Raw genomic sequence first — 17,475 nt, forward strand, 5'->3', positions numbered from 1 at the left:
GCGCAAGGCGCCGATATCGTGGGCAACAGTGTGAATGTACCGTTGCATTGTTGGTCACGTGATGAAAACGACACCGAAACTGTGTAACCGGCCCATGCAAATCGCGTGGCCCCCAAGGATGAATCAAACCTGAGAGCAGGCCTAATGCCTGAAATATCGCGAACGAGGGTGGACAATACCCTCAACGGCCAAGGGGCTTTGTATGCGCGAGGACTGTCGAGCGGTCAATGCGAGTTGCACATGGTTAGACAAACTTTCGTCGCAAGGTCGTCGAATGTTGATCTCGATGCCCAACTACGACGGCGTCCCCGACTTCTGTGTCGGGCGACGGCACAATGCCTTGTTCTGATAGTGAACCCCTAGATTTTCTCCGCCGTTGTTAGTGTCGCCGCCAAACGCAAATTTTCGTCTTTTGGCGTACACCACCGGGCGTCGTCTCGAGCAAAAGGGGCTTCGCTGCACCATTTGGTCGTACACTATGGCGCAATCTCTGTTGAGAAGTGTAGTGCACGATGTCAAATGTTGCACGAGCGAGTTTCTCTTGTTCTCCCCCCCTGGCGCAGAACTTGGGGTCTGATGCATCGCCCAGCCCTTCTGAAGATTGAGCCAGGGGCTTTCCGATAGTGCCAGATCTTGGGTCCTACGCTGAGTCGGCGTGCCGTAGAATGTTTGTTCCGAGCTGAAATCAACATTGCCATTATCACACAATTGTCGCGGTCAAATCCGTCATTGAATGGCGTTTGCAGGCGAGAACGTCTGATTTCTTTTTCCTTGGTGCCGGCTGCAAATGATTGTGAAGGACTCACATGATCAGAGGCTTTCCTCCAGAAAAGACACTATGACAAGGCGATTGGCCGGTGATACCGGCAGTGATTGGAATGAACAGGCCGTGTGCCGAATGAAACCCCCACTACGGCCGTCGGGCTCCTATATCCACCTTCCGGGCCGGATAGCTGTAACCAAACAACTACCGGACGAAGATAGAAACGCTCAGGCATGGCACTGCCGGGTCTCTAACGTTTGCCCTCACGGAATATCAACAGTTGATCAACTTTGGTGCGACTACCGGCAGGCCATGTTTTGTAAACTGTGCGAGGCTAGAAGTCGACGAATGCGACAAACAGCGGGTTCGAGTGGCTGTGACTTGCATGGAGGCTCCAGCTATACCACTTTCGACAAAAAGACGGCCACGCCTCCTTGAAACGTACTGGCAAGAAGCTTCATGAATGGATTGACGAGAAATCAGCGTCCCCGCTTATGTCGGAGGCGGACTTCATCGCCGAAATGACATCTTCAGAAACGGAAGCGAACGTGCGGTTTGCAAACGAATTTGCCTGTCCAATGCTTTTGGTACTTAAAACCTGCTCGCCGGAAATAAAGTGCCACAGCTATGGTCGTGGATATCTGATGCCTCGTGGTTCGGTTGGATTGCCTAATATAGATGTCAGCAAGTCGGTCACCATTGAAACCTGCCGGACTCGGGGAAGAAGAGGTTCTCGAACTCTCCCGAAGTTCAAAAGTGTGCACTAAGGCGCGCTCCAAAAAGCTGATAATGAAGGCTGTGTAATTGATGTTTATTTTTGTGCCAACGCGTATATCCGATGTTATCTGTCTCGACGCACTACTTCTCGACGACATGATGTCATCTTCATCTGAGTGATGTATTCAACGCAAGAGAGTTGTCTCTATCCGTCCTTGTTCGCCTACTTACTCTGATGACTGGACGGAATTATTTGGGAACGGCTAGCGGCAGATCAATTCCTCCTTGGCTAACATGTAGACGAGGTGGGGATGAGATTGTTGGTTGGAGCTGGCTGTAAACAAGACCCCCGATCCAACGCGAGTCTCCATGTCATTCGTGCGACAGGAACCCCTCAAGATGGTCTGTAAGCGGGAAATGGTCTGCAGGGGATCTGAGGGAGCCTGGTTCCATCTGTCTTCCATGCCGATGTCTCTTTCAATGCCGCGGTGAGGTGCTGATAAGCAACTTCACAAGGTTGGCAAATCCATCTCCAGACGGTAAACCATTTCTCAAGCCAGCGAGGGGCCTTGGTCTGCTCGTATTTGAAAAGGACTGGTCAGGCACTCATAAGAACCTTGTATGTCGAGCTTCATTGGCTGGTGTGGGTTGTTTGCTTTTCGCATTAGCCAACAGCAAACATGGCCCTGGTTTGTGGGCATGTTGTTGCGGTACAAATGAGTACGTGATGACGGGACATCTGTAACCGAGCCTTGCTCTTTGTCCCTCCATTGCTTGGCCCATTCTTTTTCCGGGTAATTGGCATCTGTTTAGCAGGTGTTCAAGACCTGCCATAATGAACGAATGCATGGGTGAGTGGCGTGATATCTTGGAGCCAACAATTCGGTTAAGCCGAGATGCGGCGGAACCTCAGGCGTCTTCGAGATCGGTCATTTTGCGCCTCTTCTGGGGTCTTTTCCAGGACCCAAGGTCGGTGAATCCCACTGACACGGGTGGACGAACGGAACTGTCGCTCACAGAATGTACCAGGCCATTGACAGCCACAGGGTGTGCTTCTGATGCTGGTTCGGCGTCTGAGGAAATGTCAAGGCCTTCAGTGAACACCATGTCTCCCTTAGTCCCCAAAATCTCTCTGCCGGCCTCCTCAAGCAGTATGCCAAAAGCGAGCAGAGCAGATTCATCCATGCTTCGCTCATCTATGTTCCGTGCCCCAACTTGGAAGTCTGCGCTGCGCTTCTGGCCGAAATAAAAATGGCTGGCATATGAGTGCACGGCTTTGAGAAGATCACTGTCCGGCAAGGACTCGCGGCCACCATCGGGAAGATTTCGCTCATGCGCCATGTAGACGTCAAACTCAGCAAATCGCTCGGGTGCAGATTTGCGGCGGAACAGGACCTCTTCCGGGGCTAGGGTGGTGGAGCGGACGGAATGTCTGTTGGATCTGCTGGGCCTGGCCGGCCTGGGTGCCATTGTTGATGTCTTCTCAATGCTGACAGCGGAGCTCAAGTTTGTCTCATAGCTGATTCTTCCTGGAAAGTCGTTAGTACCCTTTGGGAAAACAAATGCCAAAGACGGTGCCGAATGCTCACCTGCAACTGCATCGTAGACGTTAGCGTGACGCTTGGTCTCGTTTGCTTGAGGATTCGTTGGTTCTGGTTTATTTGAACCGTGCCTGACCGGAATGGCCTGGTCGTTGTTCAGCCGCTCCATCTCGATTCTGGGGATGAGACAGGGCAAGGTAGGAACGGTCTTGGTAGATCAGACGCCGCTTGGAGGCGGTCGACAGAGGGTGTGTGTGGAGGTTGCAACGATGCTTGGCAGCAGCCTGAAGGCGGCCGGATACTTGGGCTATCTCGTTATGATGAAGGGCGGCGTCTGCCGATGGCGAGTCGGCTCCAAAGCGTCCGCTGTTGTTAGGGTTGAAGTCGAGGTTGCTGGTCTGGCCCGGCCTGATATGTCTAAGGTGGTCTCCAAGAAGAATACAGGGTGAAAGTGCGGTCAATGCCCGTTCCTTCCTGTCATGTATGTCTCTGGAAAGAACGGACTGGCGGTGCAGTTGGGAAGACTTTGGCAGGTGGGGCCATGTGAGTCTGAGCCAATGATATCCACGGGCATGTCTGCTATCGGCAGCTCCCTGCTGTGCGATAGCACCTTTACAGGGAGCTACTGCGCTGAGAACCAGTAGCCCAGGAGGTGCGCGCAGTCGCAGCTGACATCATCCTGGCTCTCCAACCTCAAGGCATCCGCCTAACCTCGGATGATGCGGTGGCATATCGTCGCTTCTCATCAACACCATCGTCGAACACCCATTTCGCCCAACCGCTCAACCACATCTCCCTGCTCTTCATTGACCCCTGATGAATGCAGGCCCGTCTGTTTGCTCGCTCCACGGGCGAGCTCAGCCCTGAGGCCTTCGCCCAGGCGACCACCTCAGGCCTCGTCCGAACCTTTGCAGCTGCCCCCCAACACCGGTTCGATGGCGGAGGTGCTGAGCCCGAAGTCGAAGGCAGACAATCTGCCTTGTGGGCACATCGGATAGGCGTCAATGCTCTGGCCCTAGACAAGTTCGATGGTCGGCTGTGAGACACATAGACAGACACCTTACCTTACTCCTCGAGCACTAACACACGCCATAGACTGATCTCTGGAGGCGCTGATGGCTCCGTGAAGCTTTGGGATCTGGAACATTCTCCTAATCCAAACTCTTCCTACACCTTTGAGCCCATTGCAAATGCTTCTCGCTCTGTCGGCGACGATGGCATTGCTCACAAGAATGGCGTTACCCACCTCGACTTCTTCCCCTTTGACTCGGACGCCTTCCTTTCAAGCTCTTTTGACCGTACACTGAAGCTATGGTCTACCGAAAGGATGGTAGTTTCTGCCAACTTCGATCTGAACGCCGACATCTACACTCATGCGACCAGTCCTATTGCCGATCATCTCCTCGTCGCCTGTGCCACGCAGCATTCATCCGTTCGCCTTGTCGACCTCAAGTCCGGGTCCTCGGTCCAGTCCCTCGTCTCCCAGGGCGGCGCTGTGCTATCTGTAGCCTGGAGTCCTCGCCATGAACATGTCGTTGCCACCGGCCATTTCGATGGAAAGGTCCGCCTATGGGACATCAGGCGCGCTTCCGGCCTCATTGGCCAGCTCGACCAGGAGGATCACCTGGGTGTCGTCCACCGCTTCAACCACGCCAAGGCATGCGGCATGGATTGGAACCAGATGCCGCACTTTCGCAGCGCGGCCCAGGCCCACAACGAAGGTGTCAACGCACTTACATGGTCCGACGACGGTAAGTACATCATCTCTGCTGGCCTTGACCGTCGCATACGCGTCTGGGATGCTGCCACGGGGGCGAACACGCTGGCGGCCTTCGGCTCTATGATTCAGAATCGACAACCAAAGACGGTCAGCATGTTTGTCACTCCAGCCAGACTCACACCTATTCGTCGAGATCTTCTCTTCTGGCCGAACGAGAACGAGATCCTGGTCATGGATCTGCATGAGGGCACTTTGGTATCTCGCCTACGCGTTCCAGGGCCATCCACAGCAGCAGGCGCTCAGGGCATTGGAGGTATCAACGTCCAAAACCGCACCATGGATATTGTATGGCGCGGACACGCAGGATACAGACTTCAGAAGGGGCCAACCATGGGCGGAGGAAGCTCATGCGGTGCAGTATACACTGCCCACCTAGACGGCCAGATTCGAGCATGGATGCCGCGGCTGCCAGGGCCAGACAGAGACGACGACACCTCGGATCCTATCGACAAGGATGAAGAAGAGAGAGGCCGTAAACGAAAGGCTCTCGACGATGCTTTTAGGAGCTTGATGGGGAAGCAAATCACGTTCAGATGACGCGTTAATTTGCCCACCCAGACCTTTACCAGATTCTATCCGTACTGGAAATATTTCAGGGCGTTTGGCGTGCCATGTCCGTAATTAGCTGTATCGACTTGGTGCTAATCCGTGACGCTGATGTGACTACCCTTCTCAACATTCATGCCAAGTTCAGCTACGTAACGTTGCAAAGATCGGATGCCTCACGAAACTCACAAGCTTGCCCCTGCATGTCAACATTTCCTCCGCTTCATCGACCTAGTAACATTGAGGGCCATGACTTACAGAGATCTCTAACATAGACATCCGAGCAAAAGACATCCCCCGCGGAAAAGCATAGCGCGCATATCCCAAAGGTAGCATTCTGGATCTAGCAATGCAGCTCAGCTCTGGCATATCAAAACCACTGGGCCTGTGCCTGAGGCAAAATCCGTCGCGGCCACGTCCAAGAACACCGATACCAAGACCAGTGAGTAATCGCCGACCTTCAACATGCCGAACTCACCAGCAATACCACCCCTCACGGCGCCCGTCGGCCCCATTAGCAACAAGAACCCTTCAATCCCGCCCCGATCATCACCGCTCAGACACTCGCACATCGAACAGTTGATAACCCACCTGTGATTCTCCACGTCGGCGCCGTTACATCGGCCCTCTGCCGAATCCCCTCAAGGGCAGGGCTAGAACGGGGTCTCTGCATCCCATTTCTGCTCGGCCCAATGTGCTGCTCGACGTCCGCCCGGCTTCTATAAGTCCCGGGGTTGGCAGGGTTTGTGTCCGCGTCCCGCCCCTGTTGCCGTCCTCCACCCCCACCCACCGGGCGCCCCGGAACCGCTTCCCCGCCGACCTTTTCTGACCTCCTGCATTAGCTCCCGCGCCGTCCCAGCATCATGGTCATTGTTACTGACAGAGAGGCGCCTCTTCACGACGGAGGGTGCGACGCACGCACGCCTCACCCCAAATCAGCCCTGTAACCAAGCTCCCTCCTCTTCCATCGACTGACGCGCCACTTGTGCATCGAGATGGGCAAATTAGCCATGGAAGCAGGGGGGTCGGGCGCGGAACCGGCGGTAGATCCAGAGCACACCACCTCGCTCGGATCGGACCTGGGGTTGGAAAATACGGGGTTGCCATCGACCAAGATCAGACGTCACAAAATAGGAAACCCGATGAAATCGCCCAACGAAAGAAGCACGGGTGTCTCTCCAACGCACGGCTGGGGGGGGGGGAATGGATTGCCAAACGACGTCGAGATGACAACAGACACTAGCTAGTTCGCACCGCGAACTGTTTGAATCCGCGAGACCACATTAGCGCTGCGTAGCGTGGATATCCTGCCATGAACGCTCAGACGTCTTCACACCGGTCGTCGAAAATGGGATGGAAAACCAGGGCTGACGCGCGCTGCGCGTTCCCCATCTTTTCGACCGGTCGCAAAGCTTAGCACATAGTCTGCCCCCTTCGTTTTCGTTCCGGCATCCTCAACGAACATGTAAGTGAGACTAGCCGTCAAAAACCTCGTCGAATGACAAACCATCCCGCCGGCGTTGGTGTCCCGACGTTCCTGGCCGGACTTACATGCGACTCACACGTTTTCCGTCCTGATTCCTCAGCGGCACGGACCTAAGACATGCCGGGGGGGGGGGGGGGGGGGGGGNGGGGGGGGGGGGGGGGGGGGGGGGGGGGGGGGGGGGGGGGGGGGGGGGGCTAAATGGACATCTTCAGCCCACACACACCTTATGGCCCCCAAATATCGCCAGCCCTGCGCTGCAAGCCTCTCCCACCTCCCACACGCGTGGCAACATCGTGCCGTCCGCCGCCTCTCGTGCGCCACTATGGAACCGCGGCTAACCGGTTCGTCCGGGCGACGGACGATGATGCAGGGGTAGCCCAAAGCAGACGAGGGGCGGGCGCATGAGCTATTCGTCACGGGGGCATGAGAAGGCTGAACGCGCGATGTTCCCACGCCAAAAGAGGATGATCGTCGACGGCGCCGAACATCATTTTCCTTCGGACGGCGCCACGCCCACTTCCCTTGGCAATGACACGCCAGGCACCTTACAGGTTTAGGGCGTGTTGGAGAGTGAGGCAATAGATTTGCTATTTGATTCTAGACTCCGAGCAACTGTCGTCATTCCCCCTTTGGATCTGCTCTATGGTCCGTCAGGGGTTGAAGAGGGTGAGGCGCGCGTCGTCGTCGTGGTTCGGAAGTGTGCCGTGGTTGCATCCATCCAGAGACGGGAAGAAGTTTATGTGCCCAAGTGGAGGCTGAAGTGTTGGATATTCCGTCTCGCGGACTGCAGGTCAACAACAGCGGAAAACGCTCTAGACGTCGCGATTTGGCTTGGCTTGCGAGATTGCGCGCGCGGGCTGGGAGACTATTGTCGACGATGCCTTCAGCGTTAATGCACTGATATGGGGGTTAGGGGGGGGCGAGGCGGGCAGATTATGTTGGATTTTTTGGAATTACCGTGGGCAGCCGCGGTTGCCGTTGTTGGGCAGTCATCGATCGATCTGGGGCTAGGGGCCTCCGGAAGACGGAGGTTGACGGGGCTCGGTGCCGGGTCGTAGGGGCCGATGAATCCACTTCTCACGGGGTTTCGGCGCCGAAGTTGATGTTCTACCGTTCCCGTCCCCGGCGTTAAGACCGAAAGCGACATGTCCCGCTGTTATTTTCAGAGCAAAGTTTTAACAGCCTGATAGAACGCACATGTGCCGTTTTGGATGGGATTGTTACATTGGATTTCAGACCAAGTAAGGGCGTGTACCTCTGGGAGATGCGAAGTAGCCTCGAGCGATATCGCCAGATCGACGTAAGTTTTTGCTCGGCAGGAACCAGCTGGCTGATTCAATTCTGGGGTAATATATTGTGATTGCTTGTCACATTTGTAGACGCAAGCCAAACTCATACAAACTAGGCAAGATCATTTCAAATACTTATCCCAGGATGTTGGATCCTAGACTCATGGTTGTGAATACCAGGTTTGAAGGGAGTGATCAGTACTATTTAAATCCCCTGGACCATCGCGAGGAGTAGCACACAGTGACGAAAACAATTATATGATTAAGACGGTGATGATGGACGCCCTGAAAAAAGAAGGCCAGGTTGGCGTCTGGCATTGATTATAGCACTGGTTCTCATGGCCGGGCTCTACTTTATTCCAACCATCTACGGCATGGCGCCATGAAGACCAATAAAGCTCAGTTCCCGTGACTCTCAAACTTGACGAACGGATTCTCTCATTTCATGAAATATGGTCTCGTATCCGTTGCTCTGTGAGTGAGCTGCACCGCAAGAGATCGGCGAAAACCTCCGGTTTGTCTTCCAAATCTAGTCGGCAACAAGACTCACTATTGGTTAAAAAAAGGCCAGAGGAACCCCAGAGTATTCGAGATCAGGCTGTGCTCTTTGCTATCATATCTAGGCTAGGCGAGCATGCATCTGGCCAATTACCCCGCTCTGACAAGCATCATAAGCCTCCTCGACCCTCCAACCTCCAACGTGAACTTGCGCATATCGAAGGCCAGCAACTACCATGGAAATAGTTCGAAAGTCTTCTCCCGCTACATCGCAGGTCACACCTACAAAGGGTCTACAAGATGCAGTCAGCGAGTTTCGGAAGACTTTGAATGATGGCCAACGTTCAGACCTCGACAAACTCAAAGGTATCCCTGATGCTGACGCTGCGCTCGTTTTCACAGCCCAGCTAGACAGGTCCACCAGTCAGAGAAACTCTCCCAGCAAGGGCACTCGACTTGTATCAGTCCTGCAATATGTCCGCGACTCTTCTGTTATCATAGACACCTTTGTCTCCTCGCACCCGGAGATTGCTGCGCTAGTCTGGGGGAGCGTGAAGCTGACCATGCAGGTACAGCAAGATCATTATTACTACATACTAGAGATAATTTAACTTTATTTAGGTGGTGCTAAACTTCGCTTCGTACTATGAACGAGTCTCAGACCTCTTTATGCAATTTTCTGGAGACTGCCCCCGTTTTGCTGAGTACCAAGCCTTGTTTCCGAACTCGCCTGGATTGCAGAAGGCGGTCTGCGATTTCAACGCATCAATCATCTATTGCTGCAAGCATGTCGTCGAAGCGATACAACGACCTTGTAAGTGAACACCCCTAGTATCTAGCACGTCAAGTAAATATCACTAACGTGATACAGGGCAAACACATCTGCGAAACGCGTTCTTGCAGTCGTTTCAGCAGGAGTTCAACCCCGACCTAGAAAGGATTCGAAGTTGTGGCCTTGAGTCAAAGCAAGAAATCAAACTGGCAAAGGCGAGGGCCGATCAACAGGACCAAAGACTCCAGCAAATGGAGAGGAAAGCGGCATCCAAAGAGAGGCATAAGGTCAGGCAATTGTTCTCACGAGTAGGAAGCGACCTCGACACAATTAAGAATGACCAGATTCAGCAAGACATTCGTCGAGCGGGTAAGTTGCTCTTCATAGCTGCAAATGATGCTGAAAAATAGGCTGACAGACTTGTAGAGCAAAGCCGTCGTCAGCTTCTTGACTCACTATCGTCTTACGACTACCTCTCACACTTCAAGAAAGCCTGCAAACTGAGGCACCCTAAAACTGCAGAATGGCTTTTCCGATCAACTGCTTTTACTCAATGGGAGGAAGGACTTTCCTCGCCATGGCTGTGGTGTTCAGGCAAAAGTACGTCAAATGAAGAGTTTCTTCAACTATACTAATTCAAAATAGTTGGATCTGGCAAGACAGTCCTCACGTAAGTAAACTCTTAATTGGAAAGCTCTTCAGCTATGGCAGCCATTGACCCTACTTCAAGTGCAAGTGCCGTCGAACATATTTATGCGCACGAGCGTAGGGCCAGAGAAAATGTCACATTCTTCTTCCCTCATTTCGCCGATCAGACACCGCTATCTGCAGAGACTACACTTCGGTCGATTATCCGACAGTCACTCGACCTAGTGAGACTGTCCAGCGATTGGGAAACACGTCTAATAGAGCTGGATCGGAAACCCTCCTCGGAGCTGGGCGAATTAACATCACTTCTTCGACAAGTAATCGACCAGTCTGACACATTCTATATCTTTATTGACGCACTAGATGAATTTGAGCCGGCAGAACGACGTGCGCTTCTTGATTCTCTGGTCTCAGTTGCCTCCGGGTCGCGCTTAAGAGTCTTCGTTTCTAGCCGTGAAAGCATGTCAGGCGAACTTAGAGGCTGGATTCCAACCATTGAGATAGTTTTGATGGCATCTCCGGAGGCCAAGATCGACATTGCTACTTTTGTTCAAGAGATACTCCAAAGAAGACAGCAAAACGGAGATCTTATGGTTCAAGACCAACATATTGTTGATGATATCAGACAGGCACTTATTAATCGTGCGGACGGAATGTAAGTTGATGATGACTGTACTCTATGCTACCTACTGACAGATGAGGTTTCTCTGGGTTACTTTCCTATTAGATGAAATTTGTGCCCAAACCTGCGACGACGATATTACAGACGCCGTGGAACGTCTTCCAAAGACCTTGACTGAAACGCTGAGCAGAGCCCTTCGGCGCATCATTAAGCAGGGCAAAGCTGGAATTGCAAATAAAGCATTCCAATGGATTGCTATAGCGAAACGCCCTCTAACACTAGATGAGCTCCGTGAAGCCATCTCTATGAAAGTCGGCCAACCATCCTCCAATCCGGGACAGCTAGTCAATGGTATAGAACGTCTGCCTACGTGGTGCGAAAATCTCGTCCGTGTTGACGAAGAATCGAGAACTGCAGAGTTTGCCCACAAGGCAGTTCACAAGTTCATCGTCGAAGGATCATCAGGACCTGACTACGCTCAGTTTCATTTCAAGACAGAAGACGCCGATCATCATGCTGGTGAAATTTGCGTCACCTACCTGAACTTTAGCGAGTTTGTGACAACTATGACGCGACGGTCGCAAACAATTAAAATCGACCCAACCAGTATGGCCCATTCAGCATTGAAGAACTCATGGAACCTGCCCAAGTCGATCAGTAGCGCCGTTATCACAATGCGCAAGAGTGTCCCAGCTGAGACTGACCCGGCTGGGATACGGGCTACATACAACAGGTCGGACGATGCAGAAGCTATAAACACGCTACAAGTCCATCATCCTTTTATCAAGTACGCGTCAGTACACTGGATTTCCCATACCACTCGATTCAGGCATCGTAAGTCCTCGACATGGGGAATGTGGCAAGAGATTTTCACTCAAAAACATGGTCTGGCAAAGATACCTTGGCTGAACCAAGAAGTGCCGGGAGGTTTAGACTCCAATGTATTTCCTTGGAGTTTCGCAAACCGTCATTTTGCTCTCATCCGATACCTTGGACGTCTCGGCAAGATAGGTGATGCAGAGATACGGGGGGCCTTAGACAGCTGTGCGACTGATGGTGATGTTGACTTGGCGAGCGCTCTACTTGAGACTGGACATGCGGTTAGGATCGCCTCGTCAAATCTACAAGAAGCTTCATTACGTGGCGACATTGAAGTCGTACAGCTATGGCTTTCTGTGGGGGCCAACGTCAACGAAGACTTTAATTGTGGGCATACTGCCTTGAGAAAAGCATCAGAAAGTGGTCACATCAATGTCGTAGAGTTATTGCTTTCCGCGGGAGCCAACGTCAATGTACAGCCTGCTGATGAGATTGCGTGGACTGCTTTACAAGCAGCTTCAGAGGGTGGTCATATTGATGTTGTAGAGCGATTGCTTTCTGCGGGGGCCAACGTCAATGCAGCGCCTTTTCATGTGGATGGATGGAATGCTTTACAAGCAGCTTCAAAGGGTGGTTATATTGATGTTGTAGAGCGGCTACTTTCTGCGGGGGCCAACGTTAACGCCGACCCTTCTGAATTGGGGTATACTGCTTTACAAGCAGCTTCAGAGGGTGGTCATATTGATGTTGTAGAGCGGTTACTTTCTGCCGGGGCCAACGTCAATGCAGCCCCCGCCAGACTTGGGCAGACTGCTCTACAAGCAGCTTCCGCGGGTGGCCACATCGAGGTCGTGGAGCGACTGAGAGCTGCAGGAGCCCACCTATAATTGTTCTTGTTTGTCCAAGGACGGCATCGCGTTCCTCCTAAGAATTGCAAGGGTTGGCAGTGTGTTCAAATCGGCCACGGCGGCCATAGATATAATAGCTATTCCAAGTCAGAACGTTGAGTTCAAGTGCTCGACAGAATCGAGTCTCTGCTGCTTACCACCGAATCTCTCCCAGATCGTCACGAGAGTTTTTGGTCCATCCTGACACAGATCGAAGCGGGAATTGTGAGATGGACCACGGGCAATAACGCAACCCATTGATACTGAGAACAGATGTCAGGTCTAGCAATCTGTCACTCATCTGTAGCGAGGCCGTCCTGGAGCCGAGAAATATTCGCCAGCTGGTAGTGACGGATAGAGATAGTTCGGCTGATCCTTATGCTGAGACCTGTACTGCGAATATCTAGAGATACGGTGCTTCCAGTGCTCGACAATGGTCACTGAAAAACCTGGTAACCCATGCAGGGTTCGTCCATGAAATGGATGCGCAAACCTTTCATTGTGGACCTGGCAGAACTAAGAGTATGAACCCTTATTTATCTTGAATGTTCCCATTAGACTTTGGGTTATCTAGTAATAGCATCTATGTCTTTGCGTAAGTTCAAACATGGCCAGACTAACTGGAAGAGAATTTGCATATCGTTTACCATCGGGAAAGAGGCTTAACTTCTGGGTGGTTGGCACTTGGGCTGACACGCATGGCTCCAGACTGTCCGTTTGGAAATGAGTCGTGAAGCAGAAATAGCTGAACCACCGGGTCAAAGGACAACAGCAAATGGGGGTGAGGCATCTGTGGCCCCGCCATCTCTACGACGACGACGATATGCGCCGTACTCGAAACTAATAGCTTCGCAAAGAATAAGTGGACAGGCGTATCAAAACATGCCAAATTGACGCGGCCCTAAGTACATTCTGTGATAATCGTTCCCCAAAGGTCAAGGACATCGATAGGTTAGCGACTGGGTGGTACAGTCTTCATATCTGCTCACCAAAGAACCCTGTCAACTGCCCAAAGGTTGTTCGCAACACCTTAGCTCACTTTCGCAATGCCTGAGGCCAGCCCACATTGGCAATCGAGTCATGCAATGTGAGCTGATTGTTTATTTGGTTGAGAACAACTGTTTGACTCATAATTTATAGATCTGAAGACGGTAGAAACCCCAGCTAACGAGTCCTTAAGCACTTGCCATTGCTGCAGCTGCCTCATAGACTTTGGCGACGTATATAATGTTTGCCAGGACTCTTATTTCCATTCTTCAAACAAATTTAGTCACGGACACGCCGTGGTTGATTTTTCTTCAACACTGTAGAGAGTTCTGCTCGACACCGGCATATGTGTCTATGTCTTCACAACAATGACCAGAAGATGATCAGACAACATGTGCGTATTCTGGAATACGCAAGAAACAGAACTGACAGACAGAAACAACAAGCTCAGACGTCACAATCAGAGTGAAGCATGTACGCCATGTTGGCAATACTTTCACTCCCGTACGTCCATAGGTCTGAAAGCGCATGTTGTCAGCAAGCGGCGCCCCTAGATTGCTGCTTCTCGTAGAAACCATCACAACCGTAGATATGGAGAATTCATACTACACCTATATTCCAATTACGCAAAAACATTTTTTTCTTGCAGCATGATTAATACCTGGGTATTATCTCAAAAAGTCCACGAGGACACCGTCTCAGCATCCCTTATCCCGTCTAAATCCTCTTTTCAATGTGTTCCTTTCCCCATTACTCTCTTCCATCTCATCAAACAAAATCATTACTAACAACAAAAGACCATGTCCAAGCCTTAAAACCCGTCATTAACCCCAATAGCCCTCTCCGACGCCTTGCGATCATTGTTAAAATCGACCCACCACCGATGACTCTCCTCCTTCCCGGTCCAGTTGCCCTCCGCATCCACCTCGTCCCACGGCTTCGGCGCCAGGATGTAATGCACATTCTTCACCTCCGCATCCCTCCAGATCTCGTCGTGCACGCCCTCCCACCGCAGCGTCTTGAGCGCGTTGTACACGTACGGCAGCGGCACCCACCGCCCGCGGTACAGCTCCGACAGCAGGCTCTGGTCCGCAAAGTCCATGTCCATCGCCCCCTGCTCCATGTGCTGCACGATCTGCCGGAAGAGCCGCTTCGACGGGTTGACCACCTGCAGCCCGCCGTTCATGAAGCCCAGCGGGCTCGCCGTCACCGGGTCCGGGCCGACGCGCTGCGCCTCCTCGGGGCTGCCGTGCTGCGTCGTGAAGGCGCAGTTCTCGGGCGTCCAGTCCTTGGGGTAGTGCGGCTTCTTCAGCGGGTTGCAGACGCACGCGTGGCCGGCGGCGAAGACGCGCACGCTGGGGTTGCGCTTGCCGGTGCCGGCGGCGGCGAGCTCGCTACCGTTGCCGTCCTCGCCGGAGCCGTAGCCGCTCTCGGCGTCGACGCGCTTCGAGGCGCCGATGAGCTCGGCCGGGGTGTGTTCGGCGGCGAAGTCGCCGTCGTCGAGCTCGAGCTCCATGAGCTCGTCCATGTTGCGCAGCACGAGCATGTCGCTGTCGAGCTGGACGACGCGGGCGTACTGGTCGAGGCTGAAGGGGGTGAGCTTGCTCCAGCAGTCGTAGAAGCGCGGGTCGTTGGAGTAGTCGCGCCCGGCGGTCGGGAGGAGGTACTCGATGCGCTGGGCGGGGATGCCGCGGCGCTCGAGGGCGGCGAGGCCCTCGGGTGGGAAGGTGTCTGTGTAGAGCGCGACGAGGGGGTACGCGGAGCCGGACTTGAGGAGGGAGTGGTGGAGGGTGAGGAGGCCGGAGAGGTAGTCTAGGTTGGTGATGAGGGTCGTCCAGACTGGGGAGGCTTGTTAGCTTTGGGGGGTTCGGTGGTGAGAGGGGATGTTCTGTGTATGGCGGATAGCTTCTTTTTGGGTTGGGGTTGTTCATCGTGTGAATTTGGTTGTGTGAGGGATGAGAGTGAGAGTGAGAGACGAACCCTTGTCCGAGTCAACGGCGCGCTTTCCGTCCGACATGTTTGCGGTCTTGGTGATGATAAAAGGAGCAAGTCGTGAACGATGCGATCTTGGCCTCGGAGCTTCAGCTTCAGCTTCAGCGCTCGGTTTGCGACAGCTTGCGACTTTGCGATGCGCGCGCGCGACACGGCGGGGCAGGTTCCGATGGTGGAGGCGGGGTTACCAAAAGAGCAGGTAATGACGAGAGATGGATAACAACGGAACCGTCTGCGCACGCCGGGAGATAGTAACACACACACACACAAGACCACGTTTCTTCTCACGAGATTGTTGAACGAGAATATGTAAAGATGCAAGAAGGAAGTCAAGGCCAAGGGGGGCAGGGACGGAGGGACGACGAAGGGTAGGTAAGGTAAGAAACCACCAGATCCGGAAAACTCTAAGGCCGGGGAATGGGGAAATCAGCATTCGACGAAAATGGGGAATTATACAGCAAAGGCAGCACACGAGAAAGATGAGAAATGCGACACGAGTCGTAGCGTCAACTAAACCCCATCCGATCCCAAAAGTAACTTAGGTCCCCCTACCTCCTTCCCACCTCTGGCTGTCCCTTGCCCGTAGAAGAGACCCTCAAAGGGCGCGCGGTACGGTTACGGGAATTTTTGCTCCCTCCAGCTACTAGGTAAGGGTCCGCGCGGGTTGCGCGTAGCTTTGGGGCTGTCCCGTCTTCAGGTAAGAGGGAAAAAAAGGCTGATAACCAGCGAGAGATTCCGATCGGCCGGAACGCCGATGACGCCATCATATTTGCTACATCGGACTTTTTGGGAGGGGAGCACAGGGGCTGTGGCCAGCCGGCGGCGCTGCAAATGGAGAAAATGCGAAAGCAGCAAAGGCGCATTTGCGACAGCGGGCCGGCGGGGAGGGACAGCGGACAGGAACGGGGACGATGGGTAGGGGGGTTGGGGCTTGCACTTAGGTATCCGTACAAGTAACCAAGTCAGTGTATCTATCTCCCCGCCGACGGGATATCTCTACGGATAAGGACTCAAGACACTTGGGAATGAGAGATTGCCAGAGTTGCCATTTGTCAAAGCCCGCCCGCCTACGCCCCGTTAACCTCCTCCTCTACATGGCGTGGAGCGTTTACCAAGATGGACTTACTGAGGGGCAGGCAGCTTTCGACAAAGAGTCATAGGAACGAAACCCCGAGCTGACACCGTGACGGTCGCGACGGTCGTGATAGGCGGAGACGAGGCGGACAACTATATCAGAGTTCCTCTAATACGCCGAGAATGGCAACGGTTGTCGCCGGCTCTAGGTCCCCTGGATAACTCTCACGACTCAGGAAACGAACCTACCCTTCCTTCTTCCCGCCCGTCCATCGTAACAGTCAACCATCCGGATGTCCTGGGAAAGGTGCAATCCGTCAGTTGAAGTGACCCCAGACATCTCAGCTGCAGCCCTGGAAAATCTCGCCCTGCCTTCTCGCGTCTTTCGCGCTGAACCTTAACCATTGGTATCAAAAGGGATAGCAAAAAAAAAAAAAAAAAAAAGCCTCTTTGTTTTGCGAAATCATCCGGCGGGGTGCTCCCCTGCAACATCTTAGATCGGACGACGGGGGCCCTGCCTGCCAGCAGCCAGCTAAGAGAAGCTGCAGGCTGCAACTGCACAGCAGCTCGAACCAATCACAGCCAGCGGCGGAGCTGCACAACGTGCAGCTTGTCATTGACGTGATCAACAACCCGGCATCCATGGGAAATCGCGCGCGCGCGTGAAGCCCCGAGGTAATTACATGCAGCAACGCACAGCCGCGAAAGAGAACTAAGTAGCACACATAACATCAACCCAAGAGGTTAATTCAGCGTTATTATCCTCATTAACAACGGACACGAGAGTGCTTCATGGAAGAAACAACTGCAGGGTCGCAGTCCAGGTAGACGACGGCGAAGAAGCGAGAGAAGGGCCAGGAGTGGATGTGGGGCGCCCATTCATCGGTTTCCGAGATCCCGGCGCCTAGAAACACCCGAGTCCGCTTTGCCAATCAAAGCATCATCACTCCGTCCTTACCAACCACCTTTGCTTGATAAGCCGTTTTATGCTCGCAAACTGGATGCCGCACATTTTGTCTTGTGCAATCGACTCTGTTTGAAATGAACGGTGGTT

General features: G+C 53.3%; 4 protein-coding genes across 4 annotated transcripts; 2 read left to right on the forward strand and 2 right to left on the reverse strand.

Annotated features, from left to right (window-relative positions):
• Nucleotides 1-2,389: 2,389 nt before the first annotated feature.
• GCG54_00010962 (uncharacterized protein) lies at nt 2,390-3,190 on the reverse strand (the record flags this gene model as incomplete). The annotated part of the gene is made up of 2 exons (XM_045410872.1): nt 2,390-3,009; nt 3,070-3,190. The coding sequence occupies 2 exons, from the start codon at nt 3,188-3,190 to the stop codon at nt 2,390-2,392; spliced, it is 741 nt and encodes a 246-aa protein (XP_045267930.1).
• Nucleotides 3,191-3,841: 651 nt separating this feature from the next.
• On the forward strand, nt 3,842-5,338 carry GCG54_00010963 (DNA excision repair protein ERCC-8; the record flags this gene model as incomplete). The annotated part of the gene is made up of 2 exons (XM_045410873.1): nt 3,842-4,059; nt 4,117-5,338. The coding sequence occupies 2 exons, from the start codon at nt 3,842-3,844 to the stop codon at nt 5,336-5,338; spliced, it is 1,440 nt and encodes a 479-aa protein (XP_045267931.1).
• A 3,518-nt stretch (nt 5,339-8,856) lies between these two features.
• Nucleotides 8,857-12,368, forward strand: GCG54_00010964 (uncharacterized protein; the record flags this gene model as incomplete). Its single annotated transcript, XM_045410874.1, has 6 exons — nt 8,857-9,189; nt 9,242-9,434; nt 9,492-9,761; nt 9,819-9,992; nt 10,095-10,695; nt 10,742-12,368. The coding sequence occupies 6 exons, from the start codon at nt 8,857-8,859 to the stop codon at nt 12,366-12,368; spliced, it is 3,198 nt and encodes a 1,065-aa protein (XP_045267932.1).
• Nucleotides 12,369-14,166: 1,798 nt separating this feature from the next.
• GCG54_00010965 (uncharacterized protein) lies at nt 14,167-15,372 on the reverse strand (the record flags this gene model as incomplete). Its single annotated transcript, XM_045410875.1, has 2 exons — nt 14,167-15,194; nt 15,336-15,372. 2 exons carry the CDS (start codon nt 15,370-15,372, stop codon nt 14,167-14,169), a joined length of 1,065 nt encoding a protein of 354 aa, XP_045267933.1.
• Between the last annotated feature and the right edge of the window lie 2,103 nt (nt 15,373-17,475).

The sequence above is a fragment of the Colletotrichum gloeosporioides genome (assembly GCF_011800055.1).
Source record: "Colletotrichum gloeosporioides strain Lc1 chromosome Unknown consensus_17, whole genome shotgun sequence".
Classification (NCBI taxonomy): Eukaryota; Fungi; Ascomycota; class Sordariomycetes; order Glomerellales; family Glomerellaceae; genus Colletotrichum; species Colletotrichum gloeosporioides.